This window comes from Lepisosteus platostomus, chromosome 2 (genome assembly GCF_059453375.1).
Source record: "Lepisosteus platostomus isolate fLepPlt1 chromosome 2, fLepPlt1.hap1, whole genome shotgun sequence".
NCBI lineage: Eukaryota > Metazoa > Chordata > Actinopteri > Semionotiformes > Lepisosteidae > Lepisosteus > Lepisosteus platostomus.
The window spans coordinates 14144470-14169682 of NC_142612.1; the positions used below are offsets into that span (position 1 = coordinate 14144470).

Genomic DNA, 25213 nt, shown 5'->3' on the forward strand with positions numbered 1-25213 from the left:
AGTTTATTTAAGATGATTAAATCCTATAAGCCTGTAAAGGAGCTTCTTATGTATTGGTTAGGGGGTACACTCTTCACACTTGGTTAGCCTTGGTTAGATTTATATACTTCAAGTTAAATTAAAAATCTTTCTAATGTCATAAAGCGGTCATAGTTAATTTTTCTATACCCCATAATTCATGGTGACTAATGCTTGTTTTAAAACATCATAACTCAGTATGGTTCTTCATAAAAAGATTATATTATGCACCATGTTACTTGTCAATGTATAACTATACCTCACTGAAAAGTCCAAATTACAGCAACACAGCTGGCCACAGTTGGGTGCTTTGACACAAATCAAAATTACAAGTTCTTCTGGGTGGTTCTGATTTATAATGTTCCAAACAGCTAATTAAAATCCATCTATATCGAATCATGCTGGTCAAAAAGTCAATAACTAAATCAATTCTATAAGTTTGAGAAAGTAAAAAAAAGTATTTACTGTCACCTGTTCAGTGCACTGCATTGTGCACTGCATAATCAGTAGCCTCCACAATTAATTCTTTCAGCTCTTGTGTTAATTATTATTGTTGTTGTTGTTGTTGTTGTTGTTGTTGTTGTTGTTGTTGTTGTTGTTGTTGTTGTTGTTGTTGTTAATGATAACAACAATAATATTAATAATAATAATGACTTTTTGGAACTCTTAAACATCATGCCAATTGTATATGTTTTTTATGAGGATGTAACTTCCCTCCTTTTAGACAGTCTGTTCCATGTCTAAGATGTTGGTGTCTAACACACCAACATCTGGTGTCAACCTTGGTGTCAACCTTTCTATTTTAGGTTCTGTAGTTTCACTATTACAAGATGTCTCAGTTAAATCACGGAGACATGAGATGAAAACAGAGAATACACAGATCTCAATTAAATTGAAATAATATTTTCCTTAAGTGCAGACAGACCCTAACCGTAATGGAGGAAAGTCACAGAGGCTGTGACAGACATTGTTTGAAATAACTGGAATTTTTTAAACTGGTACTACAGCGAAGGAGCGCTGGAAAAGAACTGTGGGCCCTGTACATGGGCTGAAGAGTAAAAACCTGTCCCTTTGAGCTCCCGTGGAGAACTGGACAACCGCAGTTTCAGAGCCAAGACAGGGAAAATAGACATGGGTTACAGCAAGTGGTAAGGCTTGGAAGAACTCTTTCATCAGGCTAATCCAGCCACAACAACCAGTGAAACTACTGAAAACAGACAATCATCCTTTTAAGAATGTTTATAATGTAGCAGAGATTTTATGCTGTGTTAGAGTGTGTACTCATTCTGAGATTAGTACAGTACGCATTGTGGAATACAAAAAGATACAACCTGGTACAAAGTGCCCAGCTAGATACAGTATATGATCATGGTTGGGGTTACGTTATTAGGAGAAAAACCAGGGCTTCTGTTAGTGATACTGAAATATACTCTCTTAGTAATGCTGAAGACGGCATAAATCAAAGTTTTTGGTACAATGGAGCCAGTTTTGTTTTGTTATTCACAATGGAGAAATTGAAGTCATGGCTCACACCCTGTAAAAATGATTGAGGTTGCAGTATGAGTTCCTGAAGGCCTTGATTACAATCTACGGTATATCTAGGGTTTCTATTTCCTCATCAGGTTTATACTTCAGAACATTTTTATCGAACAAACACTCTTGAGTGTTGTAGATTTGTCACTCCTTGGTTTAGCAGATAAGTGTGCAATAGCCCTTTGAACCTTTTCTGTTGAATAAGTAATGAGTGTCATTTCTTAAAAGGGCCAAAGTCCATGGTTAAGTGTTAAACACAGCATTTTTACAATTCTGGTTTGTGGAAAAGCATAAACACTTGGTAAGTAGTCCACTCTCCCCAGAAAGCCCACATTATATCTTTTTCTAAATAATTTAGTTTAAACCGAGCTTATATTTCTCTGGAAAGGTAACAGATGTTCGCAAAAAAAACAATACCATTTGGATCTGACATGTTTTTCCCTTCAATCACATTACAGAGAAGTACTGTAATATGCTCAATTTGTGGTTAATATTTAACAGGCCAGTCAGGCATTAAAGGCTTCCTTTATATATATATTTTTTTAAATAACATCGTCAGACATGCATGATTTCCAGTATTGTTCCTGAACAGTTTACATAGTGGTTTTTCTCTTGTCCTTTTGTACACTTTTGAGTAGCAAGGGAAACTTGTCTAGAACCAACTTCTTGTCATGAGTTTCCTTGGTGCTTCATACTTTTCCAAACCATAGACTGCAATGACACCGACAAACACTTGCAAAATATAATGGAGATTTGCCAATGCTCAAACACAGTATTTTAATTATTATCCAGGCTATAAATTGCTCAATGTCTCAAGACTTATCCTTCTTCCTGAAAGAAATCATCTGTATTACTTAATTTATTTGAGCTTTAAACAACACTTTCTGCAACATAAATCGAAGATACAATAAAATCACATCCAGTAGTTCTGGGAGAAGGTTCAAAAATGAAGTTTTTCAAAATAAAAATGTACCCTTTATTCATCAGTTATAGAAGGACATTTTAATTTCTTGACATTTAATGAAATTCTGCTTTTTATCATCTTTCATTTCATAAACCAGGGTTCTGAAATCCTGGTTCTCCAGGTCAGGTGTGGCTACAGGTTTTCATTCCAACAAGCTAAAGCAGCGTTTACTGTCCTAACTGGGCCACCTGAACAGCTTCTGCCAGCTCTTTGGGGTGGGTGGTGCTGCTTTAAAGAGACCTAAAGAACCTGCAAACACAGCAGACCACCAGGACCAGGACTGGACACCCTTGGCTCTGTTTAAGACTGTTTAAATTAAATATCGTAAGAAGAGGTTCTTATTATAAAGTAGATTGTTACTGATTACCTGGGATTTGTTTACTACCCCATTGGTATACCTTATAAAAGCTTGTAACATCTACAGTATAGCTGAACTCAAAACGCATAGTAAGCTGTATGGTCTTAGGGAGCAGTGACCGACATCAATTAATGAACAAACAATAGACCTACAGTATTTAATGAACAAGTAAATGAAATAGCTTTACTTTAAATAATAAAGCAACACTATGACTTGATGACAACAGCTAAAATGCCTCCTTTAAGCTTTTTGTATTATCAGTTTACTTAAGCAATATCTGGAAACAGCTCAAGATTACCCAATAACTCTAGGTTTGGTGGGATGGGGAACTGTGCAGATTGTTTTATTAACTGCAATTGTTTTATTAATGCTGCGCTAGCGAGAAATATAGATATCAGGGTCACTGTACTGAACAGTTAACTGATGTTTAACATAAAGTGTGGTGCCCTCTGGTGTTTTAAGTTTGGTACTTTAAAATAGTTCAAGGTTGTAATTTGTTAGTTACATGTTATATAACCTTTCACGTTTCTTTATGTTTGAAAAAGTCATCTATAGCATTACTGGTGATATATTCAAGGAAGTCATTTAAATGATAAGAAGCATTTCTGCACTGATCTTCTTTAATCCTAATGCTATTCTCTTCGGTAATGTAATGCAGTCCACATACTGTAGTTATAACAACAGCATCTAACCATATATGGGTACAGTACAGTATATGGAAAGTACAGGTACAGCAGTTAAATGGGACATTACAGGAACAATAGCAGTAAAAAACAAAAGGCGTATTAAGTGCCTTCTTTATACTTTGCAATATTACATTAACATTTCAATTATCCATGTTTTATGTAAAAAACAGTTTACGTATGATGTACTGTAATGCTATCACATACTGTATGTGACTTTGAAAATGAACAGATATGTGAAACTGAACTTTCTGTACACTACAACATTCAGTTGACACCTTGAGATGAGCTCCCGCTAACCTGATGCCTATGGAAGTAAATTATTTGCTGCAGAGTACATTTCATGCCTAGAAGACATCTCTAGAGCTGTGTCAATCTTTCATCCTCCTGATGAAAGCCTCTGTTGTGAACTCCTTCTTTGCCATCAGTGACTTCACAGTGGATACCATTTTCAGTAATTTGTCCTTGTTTTTCTTCTTCCTCCTTTTCTTCCTCTTCGTCAGAAATTGCTTTTCCTCTCCTAGGCAGGAATTGAAATAAATATGAGGTGTGAAACCTATTTGAGTTTCCTTGTTTTGTTTTCCTGTTCTTTTGGTGTTTATTAAATTGACACTCTATTAATGCCATCCATTTTCATAAAATGAATCTGATACACGATAGAAAAAGAGATTATCATTACAATAGCTTTTGTTACATAATAAAAGTATATCTTAACTGAGAATTGAATTCATTAGAAGGAGGTTGATAACATTCTGTGCCCAGGGAAACCACAAGGGCAATGTTAAGTGTAGACAGGTAACCTGAAGTCTATTTGGCACTAAAACGTCTTAAACAATGTCTCCCTGTACATACTGTACAAATATGTTTTTTATTTTATTTATCACTCATAGACTTGAGATATGCAATACATATTGTATGTAGCAGATAAGTCACATGGATTTTTTTGCATGGCATATTTTTTTAAACAAAGGGTGTGTTTAACAACTAACATGAACCTTAGACTAGTACTGGTTGTACTTTTTCACCTGCGTTTATTTCTGAATTTTATCTACAAGTAGATTCTTATCAAGTAACAAATGGCTGGGTTTCTAACAGGGAGGTAGGAGGCCTTAATTTAAACCATTGTCAGTTTGTGATAAGTGTACATTGCAGTAGAGTCTGTTTTTCCTTTAAATGGAACAGCACTTGTCAGGACTGAAATCTTTAGTGCGAACGAACACATTTTTTACCTGTAAGATATTTCTTGACACCATGATCTTTGAAGCCAAAGTGACTACTTCTCTTACATTCGAAATAAGACACATGCTAGAGAACACCAACTTGACAGCCATGAGTAAGGGGTAACTCCATCAGCCAATGATTAAGCCTCGAACAAAATGCAATTATAATGCCTGAATGATGCTAACGTGTAATAATTACTTACTGTACCAAAAATTCTCTTTCATTTATTCTGTTTAAAATATGTTTTTTTAAATTAAAATTGAAAAACACTGCAGGTTTGTAGATTTTCTTTAAAGAATCTACTTGAGCTAATGGGGAAAGTTGGCATACAGGGTAACAGTGAGAAAACACACTCTGAACGTTCAGGGAGGACAGAGGACATTTCACGGGGGACAGCTTGTCACCATTCGTTTCATTGACGCACAGCTAGAGGCCTTGGATGGAACATCCAAAATGAGCGCACTGATATCTCGGAGCAAAATTAGTGTCTTAGAAAGGCACAGACAGAAAGGTATGGTATTCACAAAATCAGACTTCAAAGCAATGGTCAAGAATTCACACATTTATCATTAGCGGCACTGCTATACTGTAGGGAGAATATAACACTGTGTAAGCAGAATAAAATGTTCTATAGTGAGAACTTAATGCTGAACAGGGAGACTGAAATTCTGTGTAAGTAGAAAAGAAACACATTTAAACACATTTTTTTAGAATTTGATGACAAATAACTGAGGCAGAGGAAAATATATTTCTGTACTGCAAACAAAAAAGGCTTGATGAATTAATCTACAAGGACTGTGTCCTGGCTTCTGTAAAGTGGACCTGGTGTGAGTGTGTGTGTTTGTGTCTGTGTGTGTCCTCTGATGGACATCTCATCCAGGGCGTATCTTGTATTGCGCCCCAGTTGCTTGCTGGGATAGGCTCTGGCTCCCCTGCGACCCTGTGCTGGCAGAGTAAGTAGAGTAGAAACTGGATGGGCAGATGGATGGCTTCTCTTCTTTGTGTTTAAAGTGCGTGGACATGGATGGCAGCACAGGCGAAACAAAAAGAGAAAGTGGCTACTTACCTTCGTTTTTGTATGGCTCCATGTATAATGAGTGCTAAGATGGCAACCATGACCAAACTGATGATCACCCCAAAGACGATAAGCCAGGGCTGTGTCGCAGGCTCAAGGGGAACCGCCATCGTTGGAGGAATGCCAATAAACTGCAGGGTTTTATCAGTCAGTAAAAAGGCACTATTGATACGGTTCCTCGACATCCTAGGGAACGAAATTTGAGGTTCAGCACTCCATCAGGTGAAGAAATCAGCAGTTTGAATGCAATAAATTACAGCTAAAGGCCTGGCAATACCTAAATCAGAACTGCACTTACGTTAAAGTAGTTATGAAACATGACCAACTATCAATTTAAGGTAAAAAAAATGCTTTCATATGTAGCTGCTGCATAAATGTATACAATAAATTTAATACCTTTATTTACAGGGTGTTACAGAGTATCTGTAGATCATGAACATGGGATGGAATGGGATGAGTGCCGTCGAGATGACGGCCCTATGGATTGTTCCCCTGTCACTATCCATAGAGTTTTCATGGCACGATACGGAAGTAGATTGCCAGGCCTTTCTTCCCCGCAGATAGTGCGAGTGTTGTTGCCGTTGTCACGGTAACGTGATCCTCCGCCGCCAACACCGCCCCATACTGCTGCTGCCCAGTATGGGTTATTAGAAAACCTTGCGCCCGACATGGGACACAAACCCACTACCCTGAGATTATGAGTCTCATGCTCATGCTACCAACAGAGGTAGTCGGGGCAATAGATCATGAACATATCACAACACAAAATCAGTTCTATCCTCAGCCGTTAGTTCAGATAAACAGGCAGGTGTGGACTATGAAGACGGGCCTGACGGAACATTGGCATGAAAAATGCACTTTCGTGGGCATTCATGGGCTTTGCAACAGCTGGCTCACCAACTGCAGCACAAACTCGGCTCTTGTCAGGTCAGATATATTAGCTTTCCCTGCTGTTTGTACACTCTCAGCAGTTTTGCCTCCTGCTCTTGTTTTATATAATTGTAAATCATGAGAACAAATAATCTGTGACTTTTGTTCAGGATGATAATGTGAAGGATGTGTTAGTTATTAATATAATAGTCTGCAGCTCTTTTAAGGGCAATCCGGTTGCTTCTAGATGTGGCCAACAGGAGGCACTCTTCCCTTTGGGACAGAAATCCCAAACCTAATTCCTAACCTAACACGATCCTGTAACACCATGTTTTGGAGCAGTCCAGACTTCAGACACTGAAGATACTACTAGAAGCCAAAATGGTAGTGACATTATCAGGCCTGATTAACCTAGCCCTTGCCCCTTAATTTGTACAAGTGATTGTTAATTGAACACAGAGGATTATAGGATGTGATTTATCATCAATCAGTGAGATTCACACCCTCCGGTGTCGAAATAAAGCCCAATCGATCATTTAGGATCCCAACCATCCCGGCCACAAACTGTTCTCACCCCTGCCCTATGGCAAGCAGTACCGCACTATTAAAGCACGGACCACTAGACTAAAGAACAGCTTCTACCCTACTGCAGTGCACATTCTTAACAGCTACTGTAACTGCAATGCCCCAGACTAAATGCACTTCTGCACTATAAACTTTTTGCATGGTCTACCATGTCTTTTTTCTTTCTGCATATTTATTGTTTCGTTGTTATTATTTATTATGTTTGTAATGTACTGCCTAGATTGTGTGGTGTTGTCTGCTGTACTGTGTAAGTCCCAAGAGATCACCTTGAATAAGAATTCCAAAGTACAGTACATGTGCATATGGCAGTAAACTCCTCTACTCTCTACTCTCAAAGAGTTTTAAGTTGTATACTGTACTATATATAGCAACCTTATATCATTAGAATAGATTTTATTATACAACTATGCCAAACACTTGATTTGTCTAAGAAATGTTATGATTCAGAGATATTTTCATTTAACTTCTCAAAGCATATACAGTAAGTCCTGTCTCTATTAAAATTGTCTAAATTAATATTATCTTCAAAACATTTCAGTTGGTAAGGTTAAAAAATGAATAACAATAAATTGTATCAGCTGTTTATGTTTAACATTTCTTTAATCCTTTATTCAAAGGGTAAGTCCATGTTGAACATATTCTCATCTACAACATGGAGACTCAGGCAGTGAACAATGTGATATAAAACCCTTGCGAAATTTACATCACCGGCATCTCAGCAGGGGTTTGAACTCATAAACTTCTGGTGTGGTGTGCAGAGAGTTAACCACTATATTACTAATTAAATGGGAACAATGCCTAGGCTAAGGATATTTCATTTATACAATAATTCTGTTGTGCCAAAGCTTTATCCTGTGAAGAAAGAGCTTATTTATGCAGCATTACAATTTTAATATAAAACAACTCAAAATGGTTTTGTCTAACTTAAGTAGGCAGGTTTGCCTTGAGGCTTCTGTTTACAGACTTAGAGCTATGAAAACTTTATATAACCTCATATTTTTATCAAAAGCTGGTACATACATGTTTTAGAGAAGGTCAGCCCAGGTTCAAATGGGAGAAATTGAAAACCAATGACTAATACCTACAACTACAGTATTTCTCCACAAGCCTCACTACAGATAGAAGGAAGAACAGAGCAAATACAGAACTGTTAAAAACCAGGTTGTCATGAGACCCAACGCAAAGTATGGAGAATTTTGTTTCATTCAAAACTGTTCATATAAATTTTTGATAAAATTATCTTTAAAAATGATTTGATTTGCAAGCATTTTTTTATTTCAGAACAAATAAACGCTGACATTAAACACTTCTAAAAGGTTGTCATAAAAATGACCAATTTTTTCAAGTGGCATCATATAACTCATTTCCAGGACAATAGAGATAATTTACTGTACCTCACAGCATGTTCCACCTTAGTTCTGGGGATGAGCTCTGACGTATTTCCAGGGTCCGTTATCACGAACCAAAAAGAGACTCGGGGAGTTTCTTTACAAACAATGACATTTGAAACACTGAAAACCCAGAAAAAGAGATCATACAGTGAGAAACCTCCTTTAAATCACACCCAACTAGTAGATTAACAAGAACAAAACTAAGTGCACAAAGTTAAACCTTATTCACCCAACACTAAGTTCGGGGGGGCGTAACACTGGTTCTGAACAGGGAACCCTACTGGGTGGTGTTTGCACGTTCTTCCGATATTCATGTTGGTTTTTACAAGGTACTCTGATTTCCTGCCACCTTCTGAAGACATGCTGTTTATGTTAGTCTATGTCTCCAAATTGTCCCCAGGCTGGTTTCAAATGTGGGATCCTCTGTCTCCAGGAGAGGTTTTGTTTTAATTTACTGCGGCCCTTTTTTCTAGGATGAAGCACTTAAGAATTATGGATGGAAGGAGTAAGGAGTATTTAAATGCTACTTCATACAGTAATTATAATTTCATTACAAATAATTTGATTTGTATATACAGTGTCTGAAGAACCCTGTCAAATGTGCCAGATAAAGCTTTTTTGTATTATTTATTATTGGAAATATAAACCCTAATACCCTTTAAAACTCTGTAACTTTGGATTTTAATTAAACAATTAGTATATCAGAGCATTTAAAATGTCTTCAGCTGCCATAAACAAATAGACTTTTTTTATAATTTATGAATTGTATCTCCACTGTCCCCAGAATCTAGGACAAATGGAAACTGTGGTTGTACCCCTAGTCAACATGGAACTGTGTGATGTGTCTGATTCTAATATTCATGTCCAATTCTGTATTACTCGTTTTATTTTTCACCCAACACAATGTAATGTTATTGTCAAGACCTAGAATGGTTTAGCATTATTTGCGAGGATTTTCCGTCTTCTGTCCCTGAGTGGTAGATGCCATTTGGAAAGCACAGAAAAATCAATGAAGAAACTGAAAATGTAATATGCAGACACATGAAACACAAATAAACAGGCTGAAATCCATCCCTGTTGTTCACAGTTCCTCTACTTCTTCTGACTCAACTATCAAATAGTGCTTCTATAAAACCAAACATATTGGAAAACGCCTTTTATTTGACTGAGTGGTGTTATCAGGTTAAACAAATATTATGATGTGCATTACCCTTTATGTGGAGTAAATGTGAAAATAGGAATTAGCATCTTTGCCTCATCCTTTAAGGTGCAGTAACATTGCGGCATTCAGGCAAGCAGGCTTACAAAATCAAGAATTGTTATGTGGAGATTTAAATAATCTACCGTATATCTCTCTTGTTCTTTTATATTGTCTAGCTCATTCATTTTTTTAATCAATCCATCCACCCATTGTCTAACAACTTTATCCAACACAGGCTCATGAGGGAGCTGGAGCCTATCCCAGCAAGCAACAGGCACATAACACGATTCACCCTGAACAGGACACCAGTCCATTGCAGGGCAGGCACAGTCACACCAGGGCTTAATTTCCTAGGTGCCAACTAACCTAACAGTATGTCTTTGGACAGTGGCAAGAAACCAGAGCACCTGGAGGAAATCTATGCAAACACAGTGAGAACATGCAACCTCCACACAAATAGCACCCCAAATAGGCTGCAATGTTAACCACTGCATCATCGTGCTACCTTTGTTTTTTTTTTTCAGTAGCTCATCAATTCAAAAAGTTTATTGAGCTACGGGAGATAATAGGAAATAAAGAGAAAAGATTAGAAAGAAATCTGAAAATTGTAAGGTACTTTGCTTACTTGAAATTTTCTTTGTTGAGGTATCTTCTCATCGCAAATGCAAGAGTTGCTCTGAATAAGAACAGTTCACTTTCATTCCATTCATACTGTGAAAAAATACTTCAGGTGTGAATGATGTACACATTTGTCAGCTACAGTAATTTATTTGCAGTTTGATTAAAAAAAAAAGTTCATGGCAGGCGAACCACCTACTCCCTGACTCTTTTCTACTTAATAGCATTAAACTCTTTGCCATGGACATGGTCCCGTAAACACAAAACTCCTTTCAGACTTACATTCATACTCACTAATACTACTTTATTTTTTCATTCAGTGCCCAGGAGCTCCAGCTGAACTAGCTGTCCTAATACACAACTAAAGTAGCACACACTGGCAATAACTATTTTATTTTAAAACACTTACTGCATTTTTCCCAAGAGCTGTTTTGATACTAAGTCGCACTTTGTAGGCATCTTGTCCATCTAAAGAAAGAAACACTATTTTATGCAAACATATGTACAGAACATTTTCAAGCTTTTCTAGGATATTTCAAAACACAAAGGTGGATGAGCATCCATACGTATGCTTTGATTTTAAAAACTGGTCCAGGGTAGCTGTATGCTTTTTCATTTCATTATCTAAAGTTGTACACTGTACTGAAGTGGTGTTCTGCAGGGTTTCTTAAAGGGAATTGCCTTTTCAAAGGATTCTGTTACATAGATCTCCCAGGATAAAGTGACATTGAACCAAATTAACATTTATTTGCCATCAGATTTCTTATCCCAAAACTTTTTGTGTGCCAAAATAATTGTAACAGTGAAAATGCACTGGAAGAAATCACATTAAACCAAGTACGTTTTCTTCAATAATTATTCAATACATTCAATAATGTTTAATTATGTTCTTTGCAAAACAAATAAGTTTATACATATTTTTTTAATTCAGCATCAACTTAGGAGGCCCAGAAACTGCTGGTTCGCAAAAGAATATGATATCACCAAAAATGTCAATTGTAATGTGTTTCCTTTTAGAAGATGATACAGATTTACTTACTGGGTTCACACGCAGCCACTGCAAGAGCTGGCATTAAGATCAACAAAACCAAGAGTCCCGCTAGCATCCTTCCCAAGTGTGAAAAGAAGAGAGCAAAATATCCAAGGCAATGTTAAGTTCAGTGTGGCCAAGGATTAGAACAGTGTGGGATCGAAAATATAAAAGGGGAGGTTTAGAAAGGGTTTAATTATTAACCCAGGCTCATACAACCCTGACTGAGACATGGCAACCTCTGAATATGTGCAAACAGGTTTCTGATGTGCTCATTTTCCCTAGAAGGGCATGTTTAATTAGATTTGAAAAACGTGCATTTATAGAAAGCAAAAAAGGATATGTTTGCCTGTGCAGAAGCAAGGGCTGATAAGATTGACTGGGATAGACAGATTATCTGGTAAACACACAAGTTGATGTAATCTGTTTTTATTCAGAACAATATGATACCCTGAAGATATTGGAGTTTCCAGCATATTTTGCAGCCTATGTGCCCCTAACACGAAGGCTTTACTTTTATCTTGTTGATTGTAACAAAGTCACTCAAAATACATGTAGGCATATTGTGTTGAATACTGAGAATTGATTCCACTAATACAGAAAAAAACAAAAGGACTGCCCATCAGGTGATCTGTTGATCCCTACTTCTTCCACACTTTGGTAAATTGATCTTGTGTTCTGCTTCCTCATCAAGCATGTAAAGTGTATAATCCTTTTACACCGATCTTAAATTTATTTATTTTAAACAAATACTGTATATTTTCTGTGTTTTCTGCCAGTATCATGCATCAACTGATTAAACTTTAACTTTTCTGTAACCTTGGGACTGTGCTATAACTGTCAAACCTGTTTCATGTAATGAGAACAGAATTTAAATCACATTCCATTTCTCTTGTCATGTGTTTTTCTGCATACCTAGAAAGAAGAGGCAATCTTAACTAACTAAACTAGCCTGAAAATCAGTGTCCTGTGGTACTATTAATTCCTTACCAGGACTGGATATTAACTCTTTCTTTTGCTGAGAGTTCATTTCTGCAGCCTCATTTCAGCTTTTATTAAATCTGGCAATCAGTATAAAGGTAACAGTGAAATGAAAGTTTAAAATACAACCTCCTTGTTAGACATATACAGTCACAGACAAATTAAAAGTGATGCAAATAATTAAATGTCATACCCGTCGCTTTTTACCAACCTCCTAAATTATCTAATACACATTATATCCTTCATGCATGTAGTAAGTGCGTGTTTTATTCTGTTTACCAGTTCCAAAGTAAAAAATGGAAACAGACATACCAATATACAACTATAGTAGCCTGTACTGTTTATTATAAAATGAATCCATATAAATATGTACAGCACTACAATAATTTCAATATTTTTTTTTGCTATGTGTTCCTTGTCTTATTCTACTTTTTTAAAGTTACAAAACTTATTAGAATCCAACGTTTACACAAAAAGGATTAAAAGAAATGGGAGCTATCTTTCTTAACAGCAATGCCCCCTTATCCTAAAGAATACATTAAGATTTTTTTTAATTGGACGACCCAAATCAAATGTTTGATGCTTAATTTTGTTCCTGGTGCACCATATTTCAATAAGACAAATCAGGTTTCTATGACATCAAATTGCAAGATGTCTGGGGGTTTACTGGACATTTTGGCTAGACTAAGATATTTCATCAAGCAAGCACAAGACAGGTATTTCTCAGAAAGACTTATTTTTGTGGACCCAATCTTTAATAATAATAATTATCATAATGTAAGATAAATTACTTGCATGATATGCCTTCTTTTGCTGGTTTGTAATACTTTGAGTACGTATTGCAGTAAACATTGTATAGTGAAATGTAAATGAGATTGTTATTGGAGTATGGTAGGGGCAAGTAAACCATAATTGAATTATAAAGAACAATAATTTAATTGTAGTCAAATGAAATAAGGAAGCACAAGACATTACTTCCTGTAAGGACATTAGAGGCAAGAAGCTAGAGGAGTTTAATCAGAAGATAATTCGGTTAATTTAGCAAATTAATTACTTTTTATCATAGTTTTTGTGTCTTTCCTGTAGGAATTAGATTGTATAACAGTCAACATACACAATTAGTTTAACATTGGTATGATTTAGAGATGGAGATAGAGTACTCTTTTAGTCAGTCACTAAGTTCCCTCGATGTTTAAGACAAAACATTGAGAAGTAAGTGCAAGAGTTTCTTTTGCACCAAGCTACTGTTTATTTTACAATGCATCACAGTTTTTATTAGACCTATTCCATTAGAACTAATGACATATATTGATCTCAAAGCTAATGTTACGTCAGGTCTATGTTATGGACATCATCGCCTAACGAATGGCATGTTTTTTTTATTAGGCTTCCTTAAATGTATGTACTGTATAATATGTCTATGGGAGAACAGATGCCCATACTTGGAACAGATTCTAATGCTTTTGCAATTGTAACTAAAGCAATATTCTTTCTAAATCAACATTTTATTATTTATTCCTAAAAAGTAATTCAAGAAAACAAAGATCTACAAAGATCTGCTGAACTACTGACATGCTGACTGGAGTCCCAAAAGCTTTCTTATATTTTTTTTTTTGAACGCTTAATAAATTGTCCCTTTCTATTTTCAGCACTGAACCGACTTAATTTCTCTCAGAGTCTGGCCCCTCTTGCAATGTATTTTTTCTTCAACCTCCTGAGCCACCGAGAACCCCAAACTGACCATTTCTGTGCTCAATAATACAGCTTTGTGAGGCAGCTCATTTACTGGCAGTAATTCATCACCTAGCACTCGTTCAGTCAAAATGGCGGTATAACCCACTCCGCTTAATGAGGAGTATTTAATGTATTCAATTAATCAAATCACACAGCAATACCACAGTCAAGATTTCACTGCAGCAAAAAGTCCTTACAACATATTAAGAATAATCTACAGTACCAGTGTTTTCTGTTTGTGATAAAAATGCTAACATTCTTTCAAGTCATTAAAAGCAGTACATGGGTGTTACAAAAAAGTTTAAAAAATTGAAGTTTTAACAAGTTTAAGAGTTACACTAGTCTGACACTCCTAAAACAAAGTATTTGGCAGTATTTTTAAATGGCTTTTCAAGATTTTAGTAAAGGTTACACAACTTGAATTATTTTTATATTTTGTAACTTCAAGAAATTGTTTAACGTTTGCTTTCAGATCTCCACTGTGTTTTTCTAACTGCTGTCCCTTTTCTCGGATAAAATACTGGTCCTAATAAAAGTCTGTGATACGGGAAGTCAAGATTTTTGTTATGCTGGCAGAAAGTTAAGTTAAAATAACATGCATTTCAAAATGATTAATTGTATATCTAAAGCTCACGACGCCCCCTACAGTTATTTTATTACTGTTCTCTGAAATTAAAGACTTCCAGATGATTGTTCATTACTTAATCTTTTATACATACCGCTCAACCCCGTATTATTTCCAACAGACAGCATTCATTATGTAATGCTTCGGGGTTCACATGGGCACCCTTGCCGCTGGTGCATTAGGTCAGCCCCCCACCGTCGGGGACTCAAACCCAGGTCTCTGGCATCACTCAACAGGGACCCAGCCTCTTGACCCAAAGAGAAATCTCCCTTTGGCTCAAGAGGCTGGGTCCCTGTTGAGCAATGCTAGAGGCCTGGGTTTGAGTCACTGACAGTGGGGGGCTGACCTGATGTGGCAGTGGTGAGGGTGCCCATGTGAACCCTGAAGTGTTATAGTTACTTCTTTTGATCCAGTAAAAACAAAACTTACAAACATGAAATGCATTAGGTAGATAACAAGGTTGCAATTAGAAGCCATCTGGGCCCATGTTAATCAACGTAAAATATACATGGGCTTTTTACTAATTTAATTCAAACTTGTGATGTTTAAAAAACATGTTTATTCCATTGGTCTGTTTGTTATTTCTTAGAAATTTCTCTTTTGTACAGTTTTTTTTTTTTACCTGAAAAGTACATTACACTATAGTGAATGAAATATATTGTAACGCTTACGGCCGACATTACAAGTTGTGCGAGCCGGCTTCCCAGCGCGGTGACGTCACCGCCCTTCCCTGTGAATAGCAGGGACCACAGCTGGCGGGCTGAAGAGAGATTTCCCTTTAGCTCAACTGGCTGGGTCCCTGTTGAGTGCCGCCGGGGGCCCAGGGTCGAGTCCCTAGGAGTTGGGGGGCCGACCTGAGGCGGCAGCGGCGAGGGAGCATACCCACGTGAACCTGAGAGCGCTACAATGTGCTGCAATAAATATATCCGTCTTCACGGATGTGTATTTTAATAGATGCATTTCTGTCTTGGTATACCGCCGGTTTGCACATCTTACTCTTTTACCTGTCATTCAAAAAACATGCAAACCTCAAGGGTAGACCAGCTGTCACCATTGCAAAGTAGCGTGAATAAATTAATTTGTCTAAAAACACTTTACAGCAGACATCCTTTCAACAATACAGACTATTAAAGCTTGCGTTTGTTTTACTACAGTAGTTGTACTCGAGGAAGTTTTTTTTTAACCCAGACGTATTTGCTGCAATAGCCGTTTTTCCTGTTATCCAACATTGTAACATACTGTACTGTAATGCAAGCCGGATCACATGCTTCTTTCAGCTTTTGACCTAAAGTGGACATTTGTTTTAGGCAGCTGCTGGAGGTAAGATAAACATTAATTAAAATGTACTAGAGTGATTTGTGTTTCAACTGGTTACTCATAGATGACCTACAGCTATTATTTTTTGTAGTGTAAGAGTATAATTCCTATTACTAATCAAGGAACCACAATATCTGCCAGGGGTTGTAGTAAATCAAGTCCTGAATTTATTCTGTGCTCTCAAGATGACAGAACATTTAAGTTAAATTCGGGAAGTTTTGTGAAACATGGTTAGATAATATTACACATAGAAAAATAATTACACCTCCCTACAGGATGGATGATGTTCGTCACGTTATCTCGCTTTCTATAACACTATAGTTTTATGTGTTCGTCTTAATACGATATAAACACAGCACGTAAGGAACATACGGTGATTTAAGGTTAGCAACAGGGTTAATGAGATCGTGTCGTACTGCACTTCAGGCAAAATTCTCAAGATTCCAATTGTCTGATCTGCAATAATCCACTGCAACAGTGAGCGACTTCTACATCTGCTTATTCAGCTTGCTATCATTCTATATTACATGTATCTTTTTTAATTCACGAAGATAATTGTGGGCTTTAAATCCCTAAACTACTCCAGATTAACTGTTTATCGAACTGTCTACACCAGTTTCACCTGAAAGTACAGACCTTAAATACAGTGTATATACACCTTTTACGCCTATTTGGCAACGACAGAAAAAAAGTCAGCGATGCAATCGTAAGAATCTACTGCCGCTTCAATTATCGGATACTGGCCAGCTACAAGATTGCTTTCCGAGTTTGCAAGCTGACGTCAAACTCGGGATTCTTTGCTAATGGCGCCACCTTGCGTCTTGATGTTGTACTTCGCCACACTGCGCTCAGTGTAAGGAAATGTAAACTCTGCTACTGCAGATACGTGTTCTTTTTATTTTATTTTTGTATGTTTTTTCCCCACTGTTTTAGACCCGACGGGACGCTCTGGGGATCGGGGCCTGTTTATCTTTGAGCTGGTGAAGCTCCGAAACTGTCTTCTTGAATGTGTCAGGAATGGATCAGGGAGCTGGAACGGCGACGGGAGGGAGTTTTATTGCCTTGAGTGAAAATGAACAAAGATATTACTCGGGTCTGCACAGTTTGTGCCAAGCTGACAGTTCAGGGAAACTAGCAGCGAGTAAAGTGATAGAGCTGTTCAGAGCATCCCACCTACCTAGCGAGACTCTTCATCAGGTAAGTGTCGGCTGTTTGCTTTTATTATTAAGATGGCCGTGCTATTTTGTTGCTCTTATTACTTTGACCATCTCGGTTAAATCGGTGTATAAATATTGTTAATTTCCGTTTGCTAGTTTTGAGCAGAAGCACGGATCTCGAGTAGCTAAGCTTTCGCTGTAAGCATTTCAGGTGGTACACAGGAAACAAGACTAATGTTTATTTTCAGCTAAGCTGGTATAGTTAGGAGAATCAATTCGCTCTCCTTCAAGGCAGGAGTGGATGTGTTTGTTCGTTTACTTTTTGCTTTAATTTTTTCGTTGTCTTATTTATGCAAAAAGATGTTAATTTGCCACTTCTTTTCCGCTTTCTCCACGTTGCAAGATGAGCTGTGACATAACCTTTATTTAACTTTCAGCGTCGCTATTAGACGGCAGCTGAATTTAAAAAATAGAATTTACCAGAGAGTGTGATGATCGTATTAATACTGTATATAACACAATTCTAAAGAGAAAGATGTGGGGGTTAGTTTACCGTTGTCCTGTCAGCTGATAACATTGAAAACAGCTTGCAAAACCAGCTGTGCTACAGTACACTTGATACCAGAGGGTTAGCTCATCAAATTAGTCAGTCATTAGTAGACTTTCCGGTAGCATCGCTGCGTTTGACTTCATTAAGAATAATACTTAATAAATAAAAACGTGTACAGGGGCTCGATAAGTAAGCTTATGGGAAAATAAATAATGAACGATCACTTCAACTAGCTACATTTTTCAGAGGACCTCTATTTGTTGTTTGTAATGGTATGCAAAGAATGTATTCGAAGCCATTAAGCTTGTATTCTAAATGCTACCTAAAAATAAATTAGGATCTGTAAGATAAACCCTCCGGAACGCTCAAAACCTGCCTAACAGCAGGTGCGCGAAAGTCATATTTTATAGGTCAGAATGGTTTCTATGGAAGCACCTATTCTATTCCCCGTTCCTGTGCAGATCTCGAGTAAGCAAAATCCACAGGTGTGCAAAGTGTAGACTCGCTTCACTGTAACTTATCCTAGGTTATTATCTACTTTATAGTTTAAGGTAAACGAGCACACACATTCCATGTAGACTGTATCATAATTAGATGTTTCACTTAGTATCACGTGTTAATGCTGGAGACAGAAAGACGGCTCATTCCCAAGATGAGATAATTTACAAATTATATGTTATAATGTCTGTACATACTGTTTCTGACTTATTTCATATTGTAAACATAACACATCTTCGCCCACCCACATGTCTAGAAGACAGTTTTACACTGTAATGCGCACGGTCAAATGTAGGCTATCACAGCAATCTGAAATGCACGTTTTGACTTTAAATGTTCTTTGCTCATGCAGTGGTGCATTTGAATTAATAGGGGATGCATCCACTACTGTAGATGGTTTTAAGCTAATAGTTTTAATTCTATTGTACTTGCAATATACTTTGCAAAGGAAGAAAAACTTGATGTGTGATATACAGTATTTGTAAAAAGGAGTGGAGGCCTCTCTTTTTGTGAAATGGCTGCCTTGCACAAATATTCAGTATTAGTCTGAGTCTGAGGTACAGGTTTTGTAGGCCTTCATATGCAAATTGGTCCAACAAGACACCATCACCACTGCACAGGAGTAGTCCATAGCTGCCACAACCCTACTTATTACAAAACACTTTTTAAATACGTTCTAAAGCTGTGTAACTTGCCTTGTTTTTGACAAAAGGCAGAAGACAGTTTGATACTGACAGTGTGAAACCTTTGCAGACAGCACTCCCTGAGGGTAGGAAGTACTGTACCACCACCTCTCATTCGCAGATAAGGGTTTTTGAACTGTGTTAGTAAAGGGTGATAAACAAGAATTATTTTTAACTGTCTTTATTTTGTGTTTAAAATGGGAAGGGATAGAGTTGTCACTTCTTAAACAAATTGACATGCACAAAAGGAATTTCTCTCTCTGTGTCACTTGGCCTCTACATACTGTACATATCTTCCCAAGCATGTGAAATAAAAGAGTAAGAAAATATCACAATACATTCAGTTACAATAGAATGTATACTGTATAAACTGTATATAAAATCAGTTTAATGTTTTTAAATAATAATTTAAGTATAAGGATCTTTTGGTATACTCTTTTGCATTTTTAAGGAACTTCTATTTAACCTGGATGTCCGACTAAGCAGGACGCAATCAAACTTGCCTCTTTTGGAAAAAATTCTCGATTAGGCGGTCGCCATTAGGTACCAGCCCCTGTTATTGCAAGTAAGATATATGAGCCTCTTCAGACTGGGTTTAGATCAATGCATATTACAGAAGCAGATCTCGTTAGGGTTGCTAATGATCTGCTGACTCTAGTTTTTTTTAATCCATTCCTGTCCTGCTGGACCTTAGTGCTGCCTTTGGCACTGTTAATCATAACATCTTGCTGAATATGGTAGAGAGGGTCATTGGAATTACTGGAACTGTTTCGTTATGGTTTAAATCTTATTTAGTTTTTATTTCTCCTCATGCCCAGGCTTCAGCACAAATGTCTGTTTTTGGCCCATTTATTTTTTTGTGTCAACCTTACACAATGTTACCATCCATTCATGCATTTTCTAACCATTTCATCCAATGTAGGGCCATAGGGAAGCTGGAGTCTATCCCAGCAGGCAGCAGGCTTCCTAGACGGGACATCAGTCCATTACAGGGGGTCCCACACAGACAGACACACACACACACCAGGGCCAATTTTCCCAGAAGTCAATTAACCTAAAGCACCAGTAGGCTTTTGGACTGTGGGAGGAAACTGGAGCACCCGATGGCTACCCATGCAAAAATAGGGAGAACATACAAATGCAACACAGATTGCACCCCAGATCTGGAATTGAACCCAGGGCCCCAGAGCTGCAAGACAGTAATGCTTACCACTGCATCACCATGCCGCCTGCTTATATGTTACCATTTGGTTAAATTCTTCATAGATATGGCATCACGACAATCAAATTTATGTTCTCTTCAAACCTCACATTAATCAAACAATATCTGCCTTGTGACACTGCTTTCACAAGGTTAAAGATCAAAGTATGTAGTTTAGCTCTTCTTATTCTGCATGTTCAAATCTTAGTTTGGCTGTTGATGGTCCTGAAATAAGTCCAGTTACTTAGGTAAGGAAGTTTGGATTCATGTTTGACTTATGCCTTGAATTTTAAGCTCACAGTCTCAATATTGAATGGTGTTTTTTTTTAATTCTTCATAACATTGTGCACATTCCATACACATCTCTTACAATATGATGCAGAAAAGGCTAATGCATGCTTTCTTTTTGCCACCTTGACTATTGCAATGCTTGCAGGTGTATTCAAGCATGTTCAGGATTCATCTGCTTGGATTTTAACAAAAACTAAAATGATGAGCATATAACACCTGCTTTCTTGCACTGGCAATTGCCTTATGGTCTGGAGCTGCTGTTGTGATAATTCAGGGGGACTGCCTTGGAATTGACAAACCTGTTGTGTATTACATTCATGATCAAATATCAAGTGTTTATGTTGCATATGATCTGATGTGGTTTAATTTAACCCTTATACTGGAAGATTATAAAGCAGCATGGATGGATACCCTTGAAAGTCCAGTTTTAGTGTGAGAAATGGTATGCAGAGGAGTTGAAAGTGGAAAGAAGGAAGCAGATCATGTTTGTAATTGGTGGATTTTTCATAGAGTGTATATTGAATTCTTTATGTAGGTACAGTATACCGTACTGCATGAAGCAGGCACAGTTTTCTTTCTGTAGCTCAGTTTGATTTATTTTCTCTGTGTCTTTTTCGAGGTCCAGGATATTTGGCTCCTGACTTGTTTACTTCCTTCCCAGTTTCGCTGAATGAATCCAGCTTTTTATGATAGGGGTTGAGTGACAGAGAGAATAGGCTCTTGTCAACCACACCAGGAGCAGAACAGGATGTACATGCAATCCATGTAACAGAATAAGAACTTCAGTGTTGTAAAAGAATTTCCCTACTTCTTTTTGTTTACTTGAGTGTGAAGCCCTTCACAAGTGCACTGGTAAACATAAAGCAATCCGGTGAGAAAAGCAAGATTCACAATGTCCTTTTTAATCCCCTATAATAGCTTGCATTATCTTATTAACTGGGTAATACAATACAACAAACTACCAGGCTGGGTAATGCACAAAGAGTAAACAGAGTCTTCTTTATCTTGTTGCTTCATTGCAGAGAGCACCACAGTATTATGCTTGGAAGAGTGGTGGGAATGCCAGCTTTGGAGAATAATAAGCATTTCAGCTTTTGAAAATCCATTTCCTTCTGTATTACATGAATGAATGAATGTTTGTATTTTACTCTACCTGTCCTGTTCTGTCATATCATTAGGCTGAAAGTAACAGTAATAGAATAAACTATTTTCTCTCTTGGTGCCCGATCAGTATTTCCAGATTGAAGGAATATCAGTATAGACCTTGCTTTCTGAACATGCTGACTGAATTGTCACTTTTAAGAGAAATACACTGGCATAGCTTCTGCTGTGCACTGAATCAAGCTCCATAAAGAAGGGTGTTGAGCAAGTTACAAAGGAAGCCAGGCCTTGTTTGTGTTCCAAGAGGAAGGAATAGTGACCCTATTTTGCTTGAAACAGCTGTGTGTCCCAACTTTTATAGATGTCTTTCCGCTACAACTGTTGTCAACCGCCTATAGTGTTTTTAAGGGACATTACCATATAAGCTCTTTAAAAGAAGGCAACAATTTGAAACACTCCAGGACTAAAAAAGGTCAGATCGCATACCTCTGATAAGAGGACAAGAGGTTTCCAGAAAAAGAGATTTCTGGACACAATCGGTTCGGATTGATGAAATCTCGAAAGCTGCTCATTGAATGGGCTTATTGATACAAAGCATTTCTTGACCTTGCTGAAGCTTGTGAAACATTTTGCTTTAAGCTATTTAAAATAAATCCAGATTATAACGCAAACAATGTGAGACATTAATTGAAATAGTTTCAGTGCAGCTAGGTGGGTGAACACACAGTACATGTGTCATTATTCCTTCTTTGTTTTTTTGTCTTTCTTGTTTTTAGAATTTGCTTACACTTCTCAGGCTAGCACTGCAGGCAAGTGGTAGAATGAGTGTCATTTCATTATGAGTAATGCCTCAATAGGTTCTCTGTCAGACACCAAGAAAATTAATTAGATGCTTGGGAGAGTCATAGTAATAGCATTGTGTTCCTTCCTGCTGCATTTGGCAAATATACTAATAAGTCAACTGGACTCCTGCCAGTGGTCTAGTGTTGCCAAACAATTCACGCCTGTATGAATGGATATTTATAGTTTGATGCTTTTTTTTTTTTGGCAAAATCTGCTCATACTCAAACAGGCTTGAAAGATGGAAAAACTCCAAAGCAGGAAATATGTGACTATTTTGTTGAGTGTGTCTTTTCTCGCAAAATATATTGCACAGTGTGATATGAAAATATGAATAGCCGCATTCAGTATCTGCTTGAAATTCAGTCATCTCTTAATCAACAGCAGTGGAACTGCTCAGTCTGTTGATAAAGTAACATGAAGCCATTGCCATCACCAGCAATGTCCCATAAATCCTGAGTGAGGCGGCTAGTTTGTTCACCATTAGCCTGATTTTGCAGTTGTGCTCAATGGACTTCCTTATTGTTGCGTCCAGCCTCTTTTGAGTTATGGATGCTCATTCTTTCAGTTTGCCCTCTTAACAAAGCTCAGTAAGATGAAGCTGAACAAAACCATAGTTTCTCCTAATTATTATTTTAAACAAAAATAATTCTCAACTACAGAAGTACAAATTAACTTTGGAAACATGAGTTCAGGCTCGAAGTTTTTTAACATCCACATTGTGCTTTTATCAAGACCTGTTTCAGCCACTGAAATTCAAGCTAAGCCGGTTCCTGTTAAATAGACTGTATAAAAAAATAGCAGATGTGAAAAGGTGAGGAGACTGGATTACTCTTGTTTAGGTTTTAACATCACCTGACAAGCTTGTGGTTCTTAAATCAACATTCTTGTTTGTAGTCAAGACCTGTGTAACGCTCATAATACACATGTAGTCCATGTACAATATGGTGGACAGAGTTAATTGTTTAAATTATACACATGTTCACTTGATTATTAAGGCAAAGTCCAGTTGTTTTTATTTTTTGCTGTTAGGTATTTTAATATTTATTTATTCTGAGTATTTTTGCATTTACAGTAAATGTTTGTCATCTGATAAATATTAAGGCTGGCATGGTGAATGCATGAAAAATTGCTAACAGTGGCAGAAAGAATAGGAGAAAAGGTTTGTGAATCAAATAGCTACTTGTATTTGCTTTTCGTGTTTCTTTAGAATTAATTTTATTGACTCAGTATGTGATCCCTGAAGCCTTTTGTATTCAAAGCTCTTTGAGATTTGACTAATTACAAAAGATAAAATGAAGTTTATGGCATCTGTTCTCCGTCGCTAAGTCTTTATTTGGAAAAAAAGGTAGAAGAACGTCAGTGTATCATTCAAGCTTACATCATTAGATTTTATCATCCTACTAGTGTGTACCCATTCATAAACTCAAGAATGCTCTGGAAAAGAGAGATGATTATTTTCATGTCCTCTATTAATTGCTTGTTTCTGAAGTCGACTGCCAGTAGGGATTCTATAACTTGACATTCCTGTTGTACAGGATGTTATTAGACTTTTGCTTTTGGTTTATGCTTTTTTTTGGCTGGGGTTAGCATAGGTTATTATTAGGCGTAGTTAAAATGAAATTAAGTAAAATACAAAAATTAATTACAGAGATTTAATCGCAAATTCCTGAAGATCTTGTGTTTTCTCGTCGGGGCGTGAGAAGAGATGGCATCACCTTGAGTGGAATTACTGTGGCGCTGGCACAGTGTCAGTAATGCTTCATCGCATGTGGACCTAACGATAATATAATGGGCTGTGGCGGTTGTAGGTTATAAAACAGTAGCAAATATTGAGAAAAATATATTATTCTATTATATATTATATATTCTATATAATATATATTTTATAGTCTTACATTATTTTTACTGCGGCACATTTGCTGTGGGGATTTATCGTTGGGGTGGAGTTGGAGCCTGTCCTGGCAGCTTCTTTGTCATTTTCTTCAAGGGTCAGTTCTTCGCATGGCCTGGCAGTGTACGAAGACAGTGAATGATCTACATTTTAAATCCAGAGCGGAGACCTTTCTTCTGCATTGCATATCTGTTGTAGACTTGTCGCAAATGTAAGATTACTTTTTCAACCAGAACATATTGAAAGGTGACTTATTTATCACCAGCTTTTCACAAGCATAGGTTTATCACACCCACATTGAGTAGAGGCTGATGGAAAATGTAACAGCTGCTAAATGTTAACATGGTAGGTTTCGGAGATTCTAAATATTTCCCCCACAATACAAATGTTTTCCATGTTGTTTGCCTTTGCATTGAATTAAGCGCCTTTGAAATCCAGTATCATGTGGTCTGTCTCCTAGCTACACAAAGCAGAAGATGGGCAAGTGCAGAATTGCAGTGAATTTGGCTTTTACTTGAGGTAAAGATCTTTAACAAGCCTCTGAGTCTGTTCTCCTCCTGCTGCAGGGCTTACTGCTGTTAGATCCAAAGCAGATAAACTATATAATTAAGAACATTAAAGAGGAAATATAAAGACATTTTGATATAATCAGTGAAAGCACGGGAGACTTCTGCCATCTCTCCATTTACTCTGTCTGACAAGAGGCTGCTGCACTAGGATTGCATCCAGCACATCGCTGTCTGAGCTGAGAGAGGAAGCCCTCATTGCCATTGTTTTACAGTGCAAGGTGCTGC

The 25213-nt window shown here is 37.2% G+C and overlaps 2 protein-coding genes across 4 annotated transcripts in view; one reads left to right on the forward strand and one right to left on the reverse strand.

The window, feature by feature from the left end:
- Positions 1-2503: 2503 nt before the first annotated feature.
- On the reverse strand, positions 2504-11717 carry cltrn (collectrin, amino acid transport regulator). The gene is made up of 6 exons (XM_088599313.1): positions 11557-11717; positions 10927-10985; positions 10525-10610; positions 8702-8818; positions 5844-6038; positions 2504-4076 (listed from the first exon to the last, which is right to left on the reverse strand). The coding sequence occupies exons 1-6, from the start codon at positions 11621-11623 to the stop codon at positions 3917-3919; spliced, it is 684 nt and encodes a 227-aa protein (XP_088455439.1). The 5' UTR covers positions 11624-11717; the 3' UTR covers positions 2504-3916.
- A 4348-nt stretch (positions 11718-16065) lies between these two features.
- Positions 16066-25213, forward strand: part of reps2 (RALBP1 associated Eps domain containing 2) — a 66645-nt gene continuing 57497 nt past the window's right edge. For 2 of the 3 annotated variants that reach the window (XM_088599327.1, XM_088599337.1), the window contains exons 1-2: positions 16066-16207; positions 17138-17401. In XM_088599327.1, the coding sequence (XP_088455453.1) occupies positions 17222-17401 (180 nt within the window). In that variant the 5' untranslated portion in view covers positions 16066-16207; positions 17138-17221. Of the gene's footprint in view, positions 16208-17137; positions 17402-25213 lie in introns of those variants that run through there. The other variant, XM_088599346.1, reaches the window with a different exon arrangement.

What these genes read in the sequence shown, in the direction of transcription:
- cltrn (XM_088599313.1), bottom strand. Translation starts at nt 11,623, where the DNA reads ATGCTAGCGGGACTCTTGGTTTTGTTGATCTTAATGCCAGCTCTTGCA. An exon ending in AGTGGCTGCGTGTGAACCCA is followed by an intron (nt 10,986 to 11,556) that starts GTAAGTAAATCT and finishes TTCTTTCTTTAG; the next exon opens with ATGGACAAGATGCCTACAAA. An exon ending in GGAGCCATACAAAAACGAAG is followed by an intron (nt 4,077 to 5,843) that starts GTAAGTAGCCAC and finishes ATTCCTGCCTAG; the next exon opens with GAGAGGAAAAGCAATTTCTG.